This window comes from Fundulus heteroclitus, chromosome 20 (genome assembly GCF_011125445.2).
Source record: "Fundulus heteroclitus isolate FHET01 chromosome 20, MU-UCD_Fhet_4.1, whole genome shotgun sequence".
Taxonomy (NCBI): Eukaryota; Metazoa; Chordata; class Actinopteri; order Cyprinodontiformes; family Fundulidae; genus Fundulus; species Fundulus heteroclitus.
This window is the reverse complement of record NC_046380.1, coordinates 35,920,565-35,941,660: the sequence shown is the minus strand read 5'-3', so window position 1 is coordinate 35,941,660 and position 21,096 is coordinate 35,920,565. Positions and strand designations below refer to the sequence as shown.

The following is a 21,096-nucleotide window of genomic DNA, read 5'->3' as shown; positions in this document are numbered from 1 at the left end:
CCATCCCTCTTCCGACATATGAATCATTGAGTTTGGTAAGAGAAACTTAACTGAGATGCACATTAACATCAACCTTATAGAGCATCTCTGGCATAATTTAAAGCTGATACTGTGAGCCAGGCGTCTTTGTCCAGCATCAGTGTCTGACCTCACAAATGTGATTACTGACGAATAGTCAAAACTTCCCCTAAATACACCCCGAAACCTTGTGGAAAACTTTCCTAGAAGAGGCGAAGACTTCATAGCTGAAAAGGGTAGGCCAGCATCATCTTAAACCCTATAGATTTAGAATAAGATGTCACTCAAGTTAATGTGTGTTCAAGACTGATGATAAAATATGTTTGCCATTATAGTGGATTTGGGGTGTTACAAACATCACTTTTCTCATTTTTTAAATCTAAATCCATCTAGTAGAGCTTTACATTTAATTTTTGTCATTTTCAGTTCTGCTTATCTACATATATGTATGAAATTACAGAAATTGCTAATTATATTAGATAAAATAATAATAATAATAATAATAATAATAATAATAATAATAATAATTATTATTATTATTATTATTATTATTATTATTATTATTATTATTATTATTATTATTATTATTGTTATTATTATTATTGTTATTATTATTATTATTATAACACATATATTATGTACCGGTATACTTACTGAAAATATCTGATTAAATACAAGGAGTGGATTGAACAAACTTGTCTAAGTTTTATTTTTCAAACTTGTCTTAGTTTGAAAAATAAAAGAGGGGATTTACTTATTATTATTTGGCACTGACACAACACCATCCGATCTGACATCTGCTCCATTGCCATTGGCTGCTGGTTACCTGATAGGCGATAATTACTTGCTCCACAGGACTACCTGACGGACATAATCACCAATAACAGCATCGAGTACTTCCGTTTGTCCAAGAGGATGTTCCCTAACCGGCCCGTCCTGATGGTCCTGAGCCATGTTGCGCCTCACGGTCCGGAGGACTCCGCTCCGCAGTACAGCGCTGCCTTTCCCAACGCTTCTCAGCACATGTAAGGAAAACTCTTCATTTCATTTAATTACCCTGACTATGAGCCCACACATTGATTCGGCTATATTCCCTTGTGAAAGTGCTCCAAAATGTTCTTATTTTGTCATGGTACACCCACAAACCTTGGTGTATTTCATTGGGATTTTGTGAGCAAGACCAAACAACAATAAATGTCCACATTGTGACGTGGAAGGGAAAGGGTGTCTGTGGGCATTTGTGTCCACCAGCCTTAATTCAGCACTATGCAAATCTATTTTTAGCTGCAATTACTCATGCTGGTCTTTTGGGATAAATCTTTGGGTAGAGGGTTAGAAAAATGGCCCTTACCTTTTTACTAAATAGCTCAGTCAGATTGTAGGAAAAACGTCACTTAACAGAACTTTTCAAGTCTTGCCAGAAAACCTTCCATTAGATTTTTGCCTGGACTTTGACTAGGCCATTCTAACACATGAATATACTTTGATCTAAACGAGGGGAAGCAAATACCCAAGGGCCGGTGTCCTGCAACCTTTAGACGTCTCCTCCGCCCTACTCACCTGAGTCAAACGGTTAAACTCCCTCACTAGCGCAGAGCCAGATCTCTGCTAATGAGCTCATATTTAGGTCAGTTGTGTTCAACCAGAAACACATCTAAAGGTTGCAGGACATCGCCGTTTGAGACCACTGATCTAAACCCATGGTTCAGAAACTATGGTACAGGTACCACTGGGGTAACCTTTTGCTGTACTCTGCAGATATTTTGGTATAAACTTTATGAGAAGTGGAAACGAAGCCAATTATTTTCAGTGTGAGCTAAACTTTGAAGTGGACGAAAGGTTAAAACAATTTTTCAAGCACATTAATATTTGCTTCGATGTGAACTACACATTAAACAGCTGCAGACAGTGCGGAATATTTTAGGAACTGCAAGCTGTAACTGGAGACAATGATGGCGAACCAAATCTAACTTCCCATCAGCTCTGACCAACCGGGTTTCACGCTGGTGTGTTCAGAGGGGTGTCAGGTCAGCTGGAGTAATAATTAGGTGGCTTCTTAAGACAACTGGTTATGGTAGATTTCACTTATGGGATCAGGGTAACGGGAGTTAACAAAACACTGCACACACATTTTCTTTTTAATTGCAAAAACAATTTTAAAACTATGGATTGCTTTACCTGCATAGTTCTACGCTTCTTTGTTTTGATCCATCAAACAAAATCCTCTAAAAACCCATCAAAGTTTGTGGTTGTAGCATGACAAAATATGGAAAGGTTTGGGGCTTTATAGGCTTTTGCGAGGTACTGTATTCCTCTGATTATTCATGCTCAATTAAACTGCAAGGTGCCTGAACAAAAGTGCTTTTTTTTTTTCCCCCTACATTTGTGGCGAATTTGTTTGATCTCTCTGGGACAAAGCCGACAAGTACACAGGGTACATTTTTAATTTTTTCACTGCTGCTTGGTAACAAATGACTCATGCCTGCATACACTCTTCCTCCGATATGACCCAGAATGACACAAATTTCATAATCTCAGCTAGATCTCCTCTTCCTCTGCCTACGGTAGGCTGTTGGCAGCAAGAGGCTTCTGCATGCGCAGCCTGGGTTTTTGCACTAGTTTGTTTGGCTCGCTGTACTTTGATGATGGTACATTACTGCTATCATCATAATGAGCTCTGTTAATTTGTACTGTTTTGTCAGCTATGATCAAGGAGGTGCATAAAGGATACATGTTTAATGCATAGCTGATGATTTAGACGCGCATATGTACGCAGACAAAAAGCGCCGCGCGCCCTTCACTTGAGCCGTTGTTTTTCTCTGACCTTCCGTACCGCTGCCTGCCTGTCTAGTGCTGCTGGCTAATAGCAAGCCCGCTATTGGCCTCCAGAGATGGATCTAAGGCCAGTAATGAGATTGTACTTACAATTCCCTCCCTCGTTCCAGCCTCCCCACACACCCGCACTGCTTCATCTAATCCCTCCAGCATCATTAACCTGTACCACACTGCCTTTGTACGGAGAAGATTCAGAAAATCCAACATCCGTGTCTTTGTGCAAACTTTTAATTGCTCCTTCTCCATAAATGTGCCGTCTCTTGGGCTTTTGAAGCTGGAAAGACCTTTCCTGGCATTTTCTACATACTCCATTTCTTTTTCTTTGGGGGGGGGGGGATTTGCTAAAGTCAGTAAAAGGACCGTACTCATCGACTTTCCAAACAAATCAAGAGTAATGTTTTCATATGGTGATCCATTCTCCTTAGCTCTTTAGAAGAATCCCCCCCCCCCCACAAATTATTAGATGTCAACATGGAGTGGAGGTAAATATTGATCCAAAAGTGCAGTCCGTATTGACTTGAACACTTTAGCGTTTTACATTGTTTATATTAGAACCATTATAACACTGAACAAGTAGCTTTCTTTCTATTCTGGGAAGTCATCAGGCTACACCGGCAGATGACGATGCACAGAACTGTAAACATTTCACCACAGCTTTTAGTATATGTATAAAGATTTACCTTAGTCGTGTTGTGTTTTCAATAATTGGATGTTTTATTACTTGTGGGCGGAAGGATAATTTTCTAGCTTTTAACCATTTTCTTTTCTTTTTTTTTTTTTGTCCCTCCAAAGAACCCCGAGCTACAACTATGCTCCCAACCCAGACAAGCACTGGATCCTCCGCTACACCGGCCCCATGAAGCCCGTCCACATGCAGTTCACCAACATGCTTCAGCGCAGGAGGATGCAGACTCTGCTGTCGGTGGATGATAGCGTGGAGAAGGTAGGCAGTCTCTCTGCCAGGCACGCCGCAAACACACGCCTAACCACAGACGCGCAAACCACTCATCTGACACCCGGTGGTCCTGGGAGATCTGTGCTTGTTCTGACTGGGATAATGAATTCACTGACACACTTGGTAAATTGTTCAATCTCTTTTTCCTGGAAACGGGCACAAGGGATTTGAGCCGTCAAACAGAAAGTGTAACTTTTTACCCCCCGCGTGCCTGCTCAATGAGTCGTGTCTCCCGAAGGTGTACAACATGCTGGTGGAGACGGGCGAACTGGACAACACCTACCTCATTTACACCTCGGACCACGGCTATCATATCGGCCAGTTTGGCCTGGTAAAGGGCAAATCGATGCCCTATGAGTTTGATATCCGCGTGCCGTTCTATGTACGAGGTCCTAACGTGGATCAAGGCGTCACGTGAGTAGCAAGACTGATTTTTCTGCCATTCACGTTTTCCTCACAGTAAAATTGCCATACTTGTTGCCAAGTGCTTTGCAAAGGTGTTAAAGCTCTTTGAACCTTATCACAATGTCATGTTGAAAGCTGACTTTATGATGTATTTTATTTGATAGAGTAACATAAAGTAGTGCCTAACTGTATAGCGGAAGGAAAATGATACATGGTTCTGCACAAATAAACCCAGGAAGGTGTGGCATGCACATGTATTCAGTCCACTTTACTCTGATGCCAAAAATTCATTGTAACCAGCTGCCATCAGAATCACCTAAAGAGTAAATCAATCTCAGTATGTACACAGCTGTTCTGTTTAGGATTCAGAGCTTTGTTGGAGAACATTAGGGAACAAAAAGCACCATGAAGACCAAGGAACATGGCAGACAGGTCAGCAATGAAGTTTAATTATGGTTGGGTAACAAAATGAGAAAGCTGTTGTTAAACAAAAAAATAAAAAAACATAAAAATTCCTGCTTATTGCTTACTACAACCCTTAATGTGCTCTGGTCTGATAAGACCAAAATTAAACATATTAGCTTATGGTAAAAACTACATGCAGCAGATAAAGAGCACTGAGCATCGCCCAGACAACAAAACAACCCTAAACATTAAGCATTAATGGCTTAGATCAAAGCATATTCTTATGGTAGAATGGCCCAGTCAAAGTTCAGAGCAAAATCCTATAGAGAATATTTGATAGGACGTGGAAATTGCTCTCTATTTCCAGTCTGACTGAGCTTGGTGGGTTTTTCAAAGCACAACGAGGAAAGAATCTCCGTGTTTAAATGTTCAAAGTTGCTGGAGACTTACCCGAATAAGGTTGTAGAGCTGTAGCTCGGGTTAAATAAAAATATACACCACACTTTTTTTATCATTACTTGTAAAAAACGTTGAAATGCATGTAGCCTTGCCTTTCACGATCATGCACTATTATGCGTTGGTGTTTGAGATATAACCAGAATAAAATACACTGGAGATGGTGGTTTTAATGTGACGAAAGGTGAAAGATTTCAAAGGGGTATGAATACTTTTGCAAGACTTTACAAAACTTTTAGGGATTATGATAGTTACACTGAATCAGAATGCGTTTTATAGGATTTTGCACTTCCGAGGAATTTACTTTGGTGATAAGGTGCTAAACATAGACAAATATACTGCTGACATAAGTAAATATAGTAATCTATAATATGGAATATACAAATCAAACACAAGTTGTATATATCAAATTCTGTGTGCAAATTATTGTTGTTTCTTGGCAGAAATCCTCACATCGTGTTAAACATCGACCTGGCACCGACTCTTCTGGAGATGGCGGGTGTTGATATTCCTGCAGAAATAGACGGCAAGTCCATCCTCAAGCTTCTGGCCACAGATCGGCCAATAAACAGGTGAACACACTCCTGCTTTTTCATTAGTATGTCAGCTTTTCACACAACTTCTGGACGACATTTAGAACAGAGGAGAATGAAGGAGCTCGAGTCAAACCGGGATTTAACTGGACTTTTTTTGTACAGAAATTAAGAGCTTTGTTGTAAGTAATAAAGTTCACAACTCAAATTTAGAAGGTGCGGCATCATTATCTTTCGAGGGAGCTCGGCATTTTGAAACGGCGTACATGTTTGTTCGCTGCAAATATCAGCGTTGTGTTTCACTGATTTCTTAGGTTCCAGTTGAGCAAGAAAGGGAAAACATGGAGAGACTCCTTTCTGGTGGAGCGAGGGTATGTTTTATTGATTGACCTTTTGGAAGACGTGTTCTCATTCAAAGCGTTGTGTTCTGGCAGCGTCAGCCTCCCTGTCAATGTTCTGTCTGTTCTTTCAGCAAGCCTCCGCACAAGAGAGCCGACGGGAAGGAAATGGCCCAGGAGGAGAACTTCCTGCCAAAATATCAGAGGGTGAAGGACTTGTGCCAGAAAGCAGAGTACCAGACTTCGTGCCAACAACCGGGACAGGTAGCCGACCTGTATGAGCCAAGAAAGGGGAGGCTATTCAATTTTCAGAAAAAGGAAACGTTGCCATGGCGGGATGATAATTTGCCATCTGTGTACTCACGGTGATACGCTGTAATCGTACACTCAGGGTTGCATTAGACGTCACCATATACAGAAAAGGACCGAATCTGAAAAAAAGCCATTTTTGTGACCTGAAAAATATTCGCGCAGCATCATTAAATACATTTCCCTTTTCTTTGGTTTTGTTTCAGAAGTGGCAGTGTGTGGAGGATCCGACCGGCAAGCTGAGGCTGTATAAGTGTAAAGGCATGGCGAGCATGTTCGCGCCACGCATGCAGGCTCTGATGGCCAGCAGTCCCTCCACGCTGTCCGTCGTTTCCAACTTTGATGACTGTAACTGTGGCAATGTGGGTGTCAAACCTTCTGCCCTGAAGAAGAAGAGGCTCCTAAACAAAAAGAGTGAGTTGCTAATGCCCACTTGGATTTTCTGCTCTCCCGATAAGTATAATTACATCCTGATTTTGATCAAGACGACACGCGTTCTAAACCTGAAAAAGAAAGGTCAGAAATCTCATGCTTAAATAACCAGACTTCCATGACATAAGAGGCATGTGGGAGTGCTGCCACCAAGTGGTGGAGTTAAGCAAAAACTTAGCCATTAATCATTCAGGAGTAGCAAATGGGAAAACATTAGATTCGTGTGTGATGTGATCCAAAGTTTTACAAAGTATCTCCTGATAATCACATGAAGCCCTTTCATATTCCAAAAGGGATCAAATCCATCAAGGCCGAGACCAGGAAGCGCTGGGCCCGCTCCGTGTCGTTTGAGCTGGATGGAGATCTGTACGCTGTGGACTTGGAGGAGGGCTACAGGCCCCTGGGATCCAGTAACAGCAGCTGGACCAAAGACAGATGGAGAGGCACAGGCGTTGGAGACGACGGCGAAGAATTCAGCGGAATGGGAGTTGCAGCCAAACCTACCGCCCGTGACAAACTCACGCCACCTGCTGCTTTGAAAGTCACATACAGGTGTGTGGGTGGAGGGAATGCAAATAGTCAAGCTGTGTCTGTCACGTCCACAGCTATTGCTTGTTCCTCGGAAGAAAACTGACAGTACGCTCTGCAAACCTTGGCAAAAACAGGAGGCTTTGAAGCTTGACGTTTCTTCTGAAACGGAGTCAAGATTTCTGCACAGTGGAAGGGGTTTTCTGAGCCTTTTACCGAGAGGATTAAACAGCCATACTCCAGATGCAGTGATCAGTAAATGTGTGACAGATTTGTGGCCTCTGGTTTTCATAAAGCTCTGACCTGCAGGCACCATTTATGTCTTCAAGAACTTTCGCAGAGCTAATATTTCTTTCTAGCCTTCCTGCCGTGAGTGTTGATTAATAATTTATATTGGGAGCAAGAGGCGGCGTCAGGCTGCATGCTCTGTTGCTGTGAAAACAGGATTTAGCTATTTATTTAACGCAGAGACAAAAATGATTACAGAGTTTATTTCTAAGGTGCCTTTAGCATCTTATGTTAGCAGTTTTTGCAGTTGTTCTAGCTAGCATTTGTAACTGTGAACATCAGTGTGTGTATATTCCCTAGAAAATAAAGATCCTTGCCTTAGCTGAGATTTCTGAAAGACTAACAGCATTTCCAAACCCAGCATGTTACACAGCAGAGAATTCAATTCATTTATATAGCGCCAATCCATGATACATGTCATCTCAAGGCACTTTCCAGAGTCAAATTAAATCAAATCAAAAAGATTGGGAAAAAAAAAATTCCTAAGGAAACACAGCAGATTGCATCAAGTCCTGACAAGCAGCATTCACTCCTCCAGAAAGAGTGTAGAGCCACAGTGGACAGCTGTCTGCATTGTCCATGGCTTTGCAGCAATCCCTCATACTGAGCAAGCATAAAGCAACAGTGGAGAGGAAAACTCCCATTTTAGCAGAACCAGGCTCAGTGCGAACGGTCATCTGCCTCGACCAACTGGGGGTTAGAGAAGACTGAGCAGAGACACAACAAGACAGACGCACATATACACAGCACACATTGATCCAGAACAAAAGCTAAAAAATGTAGATAAAGTCATCAAAGCAACTTTGATTTGCATTGAGCTGTTGCCTGTCTGGTACCATGTAATTAGCTTTTTGGTCACATCCCCAACGTGGATACAGATGGACGATGTACATCCAATGGCTCTTTTTCATAGCGAAGCAACACAAACTGCAAACGTGGGATATAGCGAATTACAGAGTTGACATTTTAGCAGTTAGCACTTCACATTAGCTTAGCATTAGCATGACTCAAACAGCGGTCTCTGAGTGTGTTTTCCGCCCCAGAGACCCTTATATAAAGTCTACAAATTCAGCATGTGCCTTCTTGTTTTAGTGTCCATATAATATGAAATATTCCCTGCATAAATTCTAATAAAGCTTCTTGCATATATAAATCAAGCGGAACACTATGGCGAAAGCAGTAAGGCTCCGCTTGTGAAAGCTAAATCTGTTAGGCTCTTTTTGGCATTAAGACAACAATTCTTATTGCCATATTGCCAGACAGGACACACACAAAAAATACAAATTTAGCATGTTCCAAGACTGAATAAAACCAGAGCAACTTTGCTGTGATGCTCTCGGCGTTCTTGTTGCCTGAGGACAGTCTTGCTCTCTCTCGCTCTCACCCGGACTGCCCCGCAGACATGTCTCAGCAGCATGTAGAAAACACAGTTTCATTTTTGACAAGCTTCTTACGTCTGTATGCTTCCTCTGACTTCTGTTTTACGGAGGCGAAAGGTTAGCCTCGTGAGACCATCCTGATCTCGCAAGCTTTCAAGGTTTCACTCGCAGATCAGTCTGGCTACTTTCTGTTTAAGAAAATTTGGAGCAGTTCACCAAACGAACGTCCAATCAGCGTTGGCTTTGAGGCGGGTTGAGGTGTGACGCAACGAGAAGCGCGACAGTTCAGTCTAAAGAACATGGCGGCTTCAGCCGATGAAACTAGCGTTAGCGCGGCTATCGAGCAAGTTTTATCGGAATTACAGAGTATTTCTTCACTGAAAGAAGAGCAAAACGCTGCTCTGGAGGCTTTTCTCAGAGGAAAAGATGTTATTGATCTTCTCCCGACTGGTTTCGGCAAGAGTTTGTGGTTGTGTTTTCGTCGTCGCTGTTGTCATATGCTTCGTTGATCTCATTGGTTTATTTGGCCCGTCTATCACCAACATAGGCCAATCAGCTAACCAGTATTTTTGCCCCTTCCCAAAATTACTTCAACGGAAGGTTTCCAGATGGATATGCGGAGCAAATCCATCTGACGGCGTCAGGTTAGCCAAAGGTCAAGCGGCATTAAACATGACGGCCGTTTTTCTTAGAGCCCAGCTTCAAATGCCGAAGTTGCCAAAGCCCATGAAATTTTCCTGCGATGTGGTGGGTTTCCAACGAGAGGCGCTAAAATACCAGCTAGATGTCTCGCAATGTTATCTGTTATGCTGCTGACCATGGGTCTGTTCAATAATAGACCTGTTCTGGGTCTCCCCTGGTTCTTTTATCTGATAATGTGGTGTTTCTATTGTAGACTTCTGTAGTAATAAAAAAGACTCTTCAAACCATAACTGTATACAAGTCTGTATAATCAAGGTGTGTCTTCGCCCAAGTAAAATCTGTTGTCCTTGTTTGCGCTAAGTAGAAATACAGTGAGTTGTTTTTGTATGCGCTCTGCAGATGCTCCATTCTTATGAACGACACAGTGAAGTGTGATGGGGGCCTCTATAAGTCGCTTCAGGCGTGGAAAGACCACAAACTCCACATTGAGCACGAGGTACTCGCTTAGTCATCTAAACTCGGATTCATAAATCTAGCTTCACAGCTTGTCTGATGTATAAAGTGCTTTAGGTGACTCTCTGGTTTTTCTCGCTGCACTCAGATTGAAACCTTGCAGACCAAAATCAAGAACCTGCGTGAAGTGAAAGGTCATCTAAAAAAGGTGCGGCCAGAGGAATGTCAGTGCAACACCCCCAGGTGAGCAAACCCCCCCCCCCCCCACGCGAGCCCATCGCTGAGATCCGCCAAATGTGACAGGAGAATTTTGTCTTCTCAGTTATCTTCTCAAGAATAAGGAGGCGTATCTGCTCAGTGTCGAGCAAACGGACTCTCTCAGGTAAAACTTGAGTGTAAAGCTTTTTTTAAACATGTTTCAGTCACTGTAGCACCTTTTTTGTTCCCATCAGAATGCCATCCAAGCAGAAGACACAGTGGCTGCAGAAAGAACAGAAGCGCAGGAAAAAACTGCGCAAATTCCTGAAGAGGCTCCAGAACAACGACACCTGCAGTATGCCGGGTCTCACCTGCTTCACCCATGACAACCATCACTGGCAGACCGCCCCCTTCTGGACCAGTAAGGAATGACAAATGACTTCAGAAAGTCTTTTTTTTTTTTTTTTTTTGACAAATACAGTATTATGGAACATATTTCTACCTGGGGTGCTCTTTTCAACAGCAGATAAGATAAAAGCAATATTATGGCAGCTTTTCGTAAAAAGCTGCTGTTTTCTAACCCACCCCTCCCTTCCTCACCCCTGCCCTGTCTCCCTCAGTGGGTCCGTTCTGTGCGTGCACCAGCGCCAACAACAACACATACTGGTGCCTGAGGACCATCAATGACACACACAATTTCCTGTTCTGTGAATTTGCCACTGGCTTCATGGAATACTTTGACCTCAGTACTGACCCTTACCAGGTATGCTGTTTGCACAGACACATGCACAATGGAGGGTAGAAATACTTCAACAATAACAGCTGTAAAATAATCCTACGATATATTTGGTGCTGCATTCCTGCCTCACCAGGGGGGTAAAGGGTTTGCTGAGATTTTCCAGAGTTTACAAAGCGCCTGTGGCCATTTTGTCCTTGCTCTTCCTGCAGCTGATAAACGCTGTCAGCAGCCTCGATCGCAACGCTCTGAATTCAATGCATCAGCAACTCATGGCCTTACGGAGCTGCAAGGGCCACAAGCAATGCAACCCGGAGAAGGGTGAGTAAAATATCTCTCAGCTAAATATGATTTATAGCCCCCTTTTTTTCTCGAGCCATTTCAGACTGAGATTAATGTCCCTTTAACTTCCTTCCAGGGGGAAAGGAGAGAAACCACTTCAGTGAATACAGGTATGTCTTCCTCCCTGCAGCTCACTGATGATTACTTTTACAAACACTCCAGATGGAATAAAGTTACAGAATGAAAGCAGAGAGGCTTCAGTCTGCACAATGGAGCTTTGTCTACAGTGCCTCACAAAAGTAATCCCACCCTTTCAACTTGATACTCCTTTACTGGGATTTTAGAAAATAGACCAGCACAAAGTGATGCATGATTGTATAGTGGAAGGAAAGTCACTAAAAAAGAAAAATTGTGGCTTGCACATGTATCCAGCCCCATATATTCTACAGTAAGAAAAACAAAAACGTATGTTCAACCAGCTGCCATCAGATTTCACCTGATTACTAAATAGAGTAGACCTGTTCGCATTTTTGATCTCAGGATGGATGCAGAGTTGCTGTCGAGGGTTCAGATGTTTGTTGGAAATATTACTCAAACACCATCTTGAAGCCCACCCTCCAGACAGGTCAGGGAGGAAGACGTGGATGTGGACACGTCTAGAGCGGAGCTACATATCCTAAGCCTGGAGGACGCTACAGTCCATCATCTGAAAATGGAAAGCATGTGGCACGAATGAAAACCTACACGGCTGTCTGTCTAAACAGACATGCCTAGTGTCTAGAAGCAAAAACCAAAAAAGACCCGTGATAGCTCTGGAAGACATGCAGAAATCCACAGTTTGGGTGGGAGAATCTGTCTACAGAAAAATTATTAGTCATTTACTCCATAAGTCTGGTCTGTAAAGAAGAGTGGCAGGAAGAAAGGTGCTTCGTTGTTTAAAGAACACCAATAAGAAGTCCCATTTGGAGTTTGCCATGTAAGGCAAGGCAAGGCAAATTTATTTATATAGCACAATTCAGTACAAAGACAATGCAAAGTGCTTTACATGATTAAAATATAGCAAAATAAAACAGAATATAAGCAAGTAGGAATAAAATGTAGATAGAAAAAAGAACAAAGAAGTGGTGATTCAGTTAACTAGAACAGTCGAAGGCAATCTTAAACAAATGTGTTTTTAATCTTGATTTAAAGGAACTCAGGCTTTCAGCACTTTTACAGTTTTCTGGAAGTTTGTTCCAGATAACTGAAGCATAGGAACTAAATGCTGCTTCTCCTTGTTTAGTTCTGGTTCTAGGTATGCAGAGAAGGCTGGAGCCAGAAGACCTTAGTGGTCTGGATGGTTGATACACTGATAACAAGTCTGTGATGTATTTAGGTGCTAAACCATTCAGGGATTTATAGACTAACAGAAGTATTTTAAAGTCTATTCTCTGAGATACAGGGAGCCAGTGTAAGGACTTTAGAACTGGCGTTATGTGCTCTACTTTCTTAGTCTTAGTGAGGACGCGGGCAGCAGCATTCTGGATCAGCTGCAGCTGTCTGATCCACTTTTTAGGCAGACCTGTGAAAACACCATTGCAGTAATCTATTTGACTAAAAATAAACACATGGATTAGTTTTTCCAGATCCTGCTGAGACATTAGTCCTTTAATCCTAGAAATGTTCTTCAGGTGATAGAAAGCCGTAGGAAACACAGCAACCATTAGGAAGAAGATTTGAAACCTTTTGTTCTATTTGTCTTGGGGAAAACTAACAGCACAGCATCCTGACACATGGTGGTGGCAGCGTCATGCTTTGGGCATGGTTCAGGTCAGCTATCTACTCTTGATGGGTGGATAGCTAAATGCAGGCCACACTTTTCAGATTCTTTTTTTCTTTTTTTACAAAGCAGTGCATCACTTATTATTTCACTTCAGAACCATTGTGTTGGTCTAACATAGGTGTTGCTCAAGTCCAGTCGTCGAGAGCTACCTTGAATACTTAAACGCATCTCTTTTCCAACACTGCTGGATTAAATGAATGGTCCATTACCAGGCCTCTGCATGGCTGAACCACCTCCTGGCGAGGTGATTCTGCTATGTGATTGAGGATGTGTTCGAGCAGGGATACATCTAAAATTTGCAGGGTGGCTCCTCTTAGAGAATGGACTTGGCACACTCCTGATCTACTAAATAAAATCCGGAGGTCTGAGATAATGTGATAAACTAGGAAGTTTCACGGCGTGTAAATACTTTTGCAAGGCACTGTGTGATTCTGCTTGGCGCCTGGGGTTCAGGGAAGTCCGAAAACAGTAATCTTGTCCTGAGCTTGTTTTAAGCTTCTATGTGTTTTTGCTGTTGTTGTTGTTGCAATCAAAACCTTTTTAGTGTGGTTAAATCAAACACCAAAAAGGCTAACATGCAAGTCTGCTTTGCCATTTTTGCCGGTCCTGTTTTTGCAATGACCCCTAATGACTGGTCTCTGTTGTGTGTGTGTGTGTGTGCGTGTGTGTGTGTGGGGGTGTATGTGTGTGCATGCATCTGTGTGTGTGTGTGTACACCTGTGTATGCTGTGTGTGCGTGTATACCTGTTTGTTTCCATGCACGTGCATTTGGCCTGCGCGCGCGTACGTGCTGTGCATGCCTCAGGCCAGTTCATCGTCGAAAGAGGCCAAAAACGAAGAAGCCCTCCTCCAAATCGCTGTGAGTTTGTCATCACCCATCTGCTATCTGTAGTCAGCCAAGCTCTACTCCTGTTGCCTGTTTCTGTCCAGGTTATGTTTAGCCTGGTCAGATGAGCCAGCAGCTTGCCGTTTCCTCTAGCTCTGTACTCGTTCATTTACCGTACGTCTCATAACCTACGTTGCAAAGCTGCAACTTTTCATCACTCGTCTTCTCGGGTCCAGAACAGTCATGCAATGCAGGAAAAACATCTTACGTTGTCGTGCTTTCAGTCCTTTTATTGTATTTTCTGTCTTTTTCTCACAGTGTTGGTAGGAACTAGGAAGAACTGGAGCAATGCTTTTCAGTGAATGGTCTCAAGCAGCACTTTTAACTCAGAAAAGTGTTTTTTTTTTTTTGGCTTTGCAGAGGGCAGATATGGGAAGGATGGGTTGGTTAACCACCTGCAGCCCAAAACCCACCATACCAGCCTCCTCCAGCAGAGGAAGGAGAATGAAGACAACACAAGCCTATGAGGACCTTGATCATCCGTCGCTGAACCATAACCCGAGATACTGTTCGTCTCTACACTGGGTTGAGTTTTTGGGAGAGTTGCTCTTCGTGGCCTTTGTGTGGATGAGACACGAAGAAGCTAAAAAAAAAAAAAAACTTTTCCATTATCTACATTGGAAAACATCTCATAATCATTGACATTTGTTACCCCCCGGCTTTTGAGATGAACGGCAACTGTAAATGCTGTAAACGGCGGGGTCAGTCCGGCGTCCGAAAGCCATTCGGTCTGACAGTAATCCTTGTAGATAATATACAGAATATCGCTTTAATCTGCTTTCTTTCGCGGAAAGCGGGACTGGACGGGGACACGACGAGCTTCGCGTCAACGCCGCTGCTACGCAATGACACACCGTGACCTCGTCATGTCTCTGTGGCACATGCTGACGAGGAACCGAGCAAACATCATATTTCCCACATGGACGTGTTTGCACCAGGACGTGACGTGAAACCTCCATGAGAAACAACCGTATCAAACTTCTCGCCATAATCTTTTGTTTTTATATTTGACCTACGCACCGATGAATGTCTTTCATGAGGAGTTATCCCCGCTCACGGCTGTGAGACGTGAAGCGACCCGACACAGAGAAACCTTGACTAGGCCGACACTAACCGTTATCTCACATTCACTACAAACACAGGAACATGCGACCGTTGAACACCGAGCGACATTAGTGACTCTGACGCTACTCCTTTGTGCCGATGGTTCCACACTTTAGAGGTTTCCATATAGTTTGTTTAGCTTGCTATACATGGTGCTACTGGATGACAACACAGAAATCAATCTTTGCTGTACAGTACAGTATGTATTTGAATGTACGTTGTGCAATTAATATAAATGTTTACAATATTTTTTATAATACTTAAGAGGCAGACCTCATTGTACAATATGAGTTGACAAAATGAACGTATCGGGTGAGAAGCAGCTTAAGAAATCTCATTGCCCACAATTTGTATGTTTGTCCTTATTTACATGAGAAAAGCACTTAAAGGGTTCACTGTGATAAGATGTATAATAATGAATACATAGTCTACTCTGTGCCAGAGGAGTGGGGGGGGGGGGGAACACAATTTAATAATACTTGATGTGAAGTACTCGCTTTTGTTAGATCTTGTTTCATTGTTTGTTTTCTTTGTATACATTTCAATAGCCCTAGATTGAGCTGATAGTAATTGTGGATAATAAAAGTGTTTTGTTTCAAATAAAAAAAAAATAGCATGCACTTTATTGTTTCACTGTCATGATATCGTTTTTGTCCAGCAGATGTCTCTGTCCTCTTGTTTACAGGATAAAAACGAGCAGGCCAATAAGACCAGCATACTGAGCAGTGAGTGTGTACAGTGCTGCAGTTCACAAAGAGCCTATAGATGCAACTTATGCACATAAAAAAAAACATTGTAATGTAAAGTGAAATGAATATTTTCTCTCAATATGAAGTTCTTTAAAATCCACAGGATATATTAACAGGAGACAAAGACTTGACTAATGTGTCAGGAAAGAAACCAAAGATCTGAACAAACTGATCGGTGCAACTCACGCCCACTTCCCCTGACCGAACCTATTCTCCAAAAACACATCCATAGATAAGTTTTAATTCATCCATCATCACTGTAGAGTGAACTACTTGTGCCTCTGTTTATATGCTGCCCATGAAATATAAGAATACAAGATGTTTTAAAGAATGTAGGGATAATCCGACTGAGGACTATTCAGTCTACATGTTTAAGATCTGAAATAACCTCTTAATTTGAATCAGAAGCTTAGGTTCCATCGGCACAAAGACGAATGCTGTAAATTTTCACAAAAGATTTTCACACGTCCTCTCGTGTGGACACACGAGAGGACGCAACGCCACTGAAAACGCTGTAGTAGTTATGCCGGGCCCACTGGTGGCGCCATGACACCCCCACGGAAATATGCTACGGCGCAGAACACCCTCATGTGAAGCAGGCAGCACCGTGCCGGGGGATCCAACGCAAACATCTACGCACGTTCAACGTGATCTTTATCAATAGTTGGCAGGGGCCACGCCGTGTGGAGTGGGCTCATTAGAAAGGAAGAGTTTGAGGACATCACTAACAGCCACATAACGGCAATATTTGCCTTAGCATGAACGCACCACCAGACGGCGCCATCTTAGTCATTATTTGTTGGAGTGAGGCACATGCGACTTACAGAGAGAAGCGTCACCATTTCAGAAAAGGTGCGCCTCGCAATGTACACACGGAAACACGAAACCAACATTATGAAGTTTATCCACTTTATTGTTTATGGTCTCCCAAAACGACGGATCTGTGTGGACGCACAGCCAACAGGCTGGTTAACACGGCAAGATTTTTAGCCCAATTTTTGCCCTGATCTTCCCTTTCCAAGAGTCTTCGACTATCAGTCGAAGACTCTTGGAAGACTCTTGGAAGACAAGACAATGGAATCTTAAGACAATCTTAAGACTGTCAATCTTAAGATTGTCTTAAGACAATCTTAAGAGATATTCCTGCTGTGTGAGGTGTGCTAAGAGCAATCAGGTCCACTTGGTAGAACGTCGGGACCGCTCTGACTTCTGTTTTATCTACAATTTTTTTTTTTTTATCGTTACGTGTGATGTCTCTCAGGCTTTGAAAATCGGCTGACTATTCTAAAATCCTGCCGTGTGAACCAGCCTTAAATGACAAAATACCTTTTGCGTATGCACCTAATCTTGTTTCCGTGTAGACGGGGCCACACCACAGAGGCGGCTGGTCCCACTGAGTCATCGAGAAAGTTAGCCACAACCTGTTTTGCTTGCCTCATGCCACCCCTTTTGGTGTGCTGCCCTGGGTGGAAAGCCACAATGCAAAAATCCAACACTGACACAGAATCTGACGCCTGGTACAATGAATCATTTTAAGATGGATCCCAGATTTGAGTTGTCTCCAAAGGGTTGGGATTTGCTATACTAGCAGCCGATAAGATTATTTATCTTTGTTTTGTAGAAACACTGCTCCTGGTTTAGCGGGATCAGGGGCGATGTATAGGGGCAATGGCAGCGTTAAGGGAGTGCATGCTGAAAACGGAGCCTGGTGCGTGTGCACAAAGCAAGAGGTGGCATAACTCTGGCTGAAGTTAGCAGTACAACCTGAATGCTGAGCCAGAATGGACTGATTGTAAGTTAATGCTAATCACTTATAAAAAAAAAAATGTTTAAAAGGTCATTATGGTTACATAATGACAATAACATTGTTTGATTCTTACATTCACCCAGCAAGAAATGAGGTGGAGGTTTACTTTAATAGCAGGGTCCTCTGAGAAACAGAGTAGAGGGACTTTCACCTGATATACAGGTAGACTTAAAAGCTCCGGTTATCATAGAAAACAATGGGAACCCTCTCTGGGAGCATTTATATGGACCTGCATCAAGAAGTGAAAATGATACGGTGCTTGGTTCGGTGAAATTCAAAGCATTTATTCCTGAAGTAGCTAAAAACATTAAAAGGTCACCGTATTACTTTTCTTTCCTGCAGCTGGTCCAATTCTCTGCTGACAGAAAAAGGTTTTGCGCAATAATCTGAGAAAATATAACACATCCACAGTAAGTTCAAAAGTGAGCCTCTCTCTTCTCTACCACATTTTCTGTCCTGGTGCAATACATACAGCTATGGGTTGTTTAAAGGTGCAGCAATAAAAATAAATGAACCATAGCAATTGATCACAAATGCAAATAACTATCACAGATTCATTAATTCCTTTAATTTTCTGAGCAAGATGTGTAATATGTACTATTATATAAACTAATTAAACAAAGAGTTTATTTAAAACAAAACAGATATCATCTTGCGCATACATTATTAGTAGCAGAAATATTAATACTGATAAGACAAAAGATGAGAGTCCATGGCAGGTACAGGATGATGTTTAACGTTGTATTTTCCACTCTGATAAAGAGGTTTCCTGATGTTTGTTTGAACTTAGTTTGAGCTTCTTGTTTCATATTTGTAGGATCACTAAAAGTTAGTAAGCAGTCAGTAGCATGCATTTCACAATCTTACCCTTTATATCCAGAGATCAGTCAATCCTTTGTATCCATGCTTTTGTCATTTTTAAATCTATGTAAATGCAAGTGTGATCAAAAAGGAGGAGCAACTGAATAAAATAGCATTTTAAATGCAGCTTACTGGAGTGTTGTGCTGTTTTCTCTGAACAGGCTTGTGGACGTCCACGAGGACGTCCTAACCCTAACTCACCATATGATATATTGCAAAATATGTTTCATCAATATATAAAGAATATCTCTTCTTTATATATAAAGAATATAAAGAATATATAATTCTTATATAAAGAATTCCATATATAAAGAATATAATATATAAAGAATTTAATATATTGTAGAGAAAAATATAGTATAATATATTTTGAGTAATATATTGGTAAATATATTTTTCTTTCGTAAGGGACACACCACCTATGTTCCTTGTTGGGGGGTACCTGGTGCCCGTGGGCACCATGGTGGGGGCCCCTGATTTAGATTTATTTTTATTTTTTTGTCATGGAGCCCAAAATTTGTTACGGCACCCCTGAGCGGTATACAACAAATTAGGAGTTTATTGTTTACTCTGGTAACAATTAGCAAAGTCTTTGGTGCCAGCAGCCATGTTAGATGCTGAAGTCATGGTTGCTGGGCAACTTCAGGCGACGTCCTTGTTGCTTCTGCCCACACTGAACATGGCAGGCAGCTCTGCCGCCTAGAAAAGCTGCTTTACAACTTCGGACAGTCCGGGACTGGGTGGGTGGGTGCTGTGGAGTAAAGGAGGAGTCGGAGTCGGTTGGGGGGCAGTTTTGTGTGAGTCTCCCGGTGGGGGGTGGTGGGCCGTGTGAGTCTCCCGGTGGGGGGTGGTGGGCCGGGTGACCCCCATCCAGACCGCATGATTCACGTGGAGAGGCGGAGACTCCATGTCGGACTGAGGCAGGCAGGCAGGCAGGCAGCGGCGGGGAGGACCGTCCTCTACACACCGCTCAGGAAACTAAACCCTCCACAAGCAGCGCGGAGTTTCTTCTTTCGGGTCCGCTTCGGTTACAATGTGAGAAATGGCCGAAACGAGGTGAGTTTAGCCGCTTTTATTCGTCTGAACGCGCCGTGGAGTTAGTTGGTTGGTTGGAGGCGGAAAGTTGAGCTCGCTGCCATCCCGACAGGCAGCGAGCTCAGCGCTGGGTTCACCGGGATGCCGCAGAAGGCGTAATAGCGAGGAAACTTGTGAATTTGATTTTTTAAAAGTGTTTGCTAGTTTTTATTACTCCCGTCCGTGTTGGTTTGGTCGCAGTTAGCGGAGAAAACAGTTTTTTTTCCTCAGAAACCAACAGCAGCTCCTCCTTCCCTAACTACAGCAGCAGCTGTAGCGCGACTTGAAATTAATTCTCTCCAAATGAAGTCGCAGCAGCCGCAGCCGCAGAGCCGGGCTCGGCTTTGATCTCCCCCAGTAATTTGCTGGACTAACTTTGCTCTCTGCTGTGGTTTCTGGAGGCCAGTGAACGTCCCACAGTCTCCCATCATGTGTCGCTCCGGTCCTGGCCGGTGGCTCCTGAAGCCTCAGCCATAAGGGCTTCACATTCTCTACGATGTCTTCACCATCTGCTTTAAAAACTTTGCCCAGTGATTTCTTTTCTTTTTTTCCTCCCCCTGGGTTCTCAGCTCACTCATTGGAAGCATAGCAGTTGTAAAAAGCACAAACGTCAGTGTATTTTTATTAGGATTTCATGTGATAGAAAAACGCAAAGCAGTGGGTGTAATGCAGGGCTGTCACTTTGGGGATGTTGTCCTGTCCTTTTCACCTGGTTTTCTCTCCGGGAATCACTTGGCTCCATGTTCCCAGCACCGTTGACCAGCTTCTCCTGTCCCTGTCCCTCAGCATAATGCTGCCGCTACCATGTTTGACTGTGAGGATGCTGTGTTGAAGGCTGGCCTGACCGGAGCGCCTCCTCTCACGCACGTTTGCCGTGTTCCCCACATGGCTCGTGGAGAACCGCACACGGGCTTTCTTATTGCTTTTTTATTTTTTTTACACAATGCATAATTCTGTTCTTGACGCGCTTTCACAGACGGCCGATTTGCGGAGGGCGCGGGCGGCTAATGGCTTTTCCCCCGTCCCACCCGAGCCGAAGGTCTCTGCGGCTCCTCCTGAGCCAGCATGGGCCATGTTAGTTTCTCCCCCTCGTAGTGTTCTCCTTGATGTCATTCTGTTGCGTACGTTCTCCCAATCAGTTTGTGCTCAGAATAAGGTAGACGTCGCATTACTAATCAGGGGATGAGTGGTGCTGCATTTTATTTAGAGGCGTTTCAGTAAGGGGGAACTCGATGCAGACGCACACCGGATTTCCCAAACCTGTATTCTGTTTTTTTTGTGTTTGTTTTTTAAGGTGTGTACATCCTCGCTGGGTGTGTTGTCGTGGCTCAGCTGATGGAGCCGTGGCAGTGATACGGACAGGTTCTTCTGTTTTATCAATGGTCCTGCTCGTGTACTTAGTGGTAACTTTACATGTCGTCAGACCGCAGAGACCTCATGTTGACATCTGTTCCACACACACAAGATCTGAAAAAACAAAAAAAACAAAGCTATTGATGTTGTTTATATAGCCTGGAGCTGTTAGTTTGACACCGCGTGCCGACACGGCTTCTTGGAGGCAGCGGGTCGCCCCCCCCCCCCCCCCCCCCCCGCCCTGCCCC

At 43.1% G+C, this 21,096-nt stretch overlaps 2 protein-coding genes across 6 annotated transcripts in view; both read left to right on the top strand.

Annotated features, from left to right (window-relative positions):
- Positions 1-15,627, top strand: part of sulf2a (sulfatase 2a) — a 65,310-nt gene extending 49,683 nt beyond the window's left edge. For 3 of the 4 annotated variants that reach the window (XM_036151492.1, XM_012858351.3, XM_036151491.1), the window contains 17 exons: positions 874-1,043; positions 3,646-3,796; positions 4,047-4,222; positions 5,518-5,646; positions 5,922-5,978; positions 6,080-6,209; positions 6,461-6,668; positions 6,980-7,238; positions 9,923-10,019; positions 10,125-10,219; positions 10,299-10,358; positions 10,429-10,595; positions 10,795-10,937; positions 11,123-11,231; positions 11,329-11,362; positions 13,820-13,873; positions 14,261-15,627. In XM_036151492.1, coding sequence (XP_036007385.1) covers positions 874-1,043; positions 3,646-3,796; positions 4,047-4,222; positions 5,518-5,646; positions 5,922-5,978; positions 6,080-6,209; positions 6,461-6,668; positions 6,980-7,238; positions 9,923-10,019; positions 10,125-10,219; positions 10,299-10,358; positions 10,429-10,595; positions 10,795-10,937; positions 11,123-11,231; positions 11,329-11,362; positions 13,820-13,873; positions 14,261-14,291 — 2,070 coding nt within the window. In that variant the 3' untranslated portion in view covers positions 14,292-15,627. The remainder of the gene's footprint in view (positions 1-873; positions 1,044-3,645; positions 3,797-4,046; positions 4,223-5,517; positions 5,647-5,921; positions 5,979-6,079; positions 6,210-6,460; positions 6,669-6,979; positions 7,239-9,922; positions 10,020-10,124; positions 10,220-10,298; positions 10,359-10,428; positions 10,596-10,794; positions 10,938-11,122; positions 11,232-11,328; positions 11,363-13,819; positions 13,874-14,260) is intronic. The other variant, XM_012858372.3, reaches the window with a different exon arrangement.
- Positions 15,628-19,250: 3,623 nt separating this feature from the next.
- Positions 19,251-21,096, top strand: part of zgc:92107 (MyTH4 and RhoGAP_KIAA1688 domain-containing protein homolog) — a 41,178-nt gene continuing 39,332 nt past the window's right edge. For both annotated transcript variants that reach the window (XM_012858387.3, XM_012858382.3), the window contains exon 1: positions 19,251-19,477. In XM_012858387.3, coding sequence (XP_012713841.2) covers positions 19,464-19,477 — 14 coding nt within the window. In that variant the 5' untranslated portion in view covers positions 19,251-19,463. The remainder of the gene's footprint in view (positions 19,478-21,096) is intronic.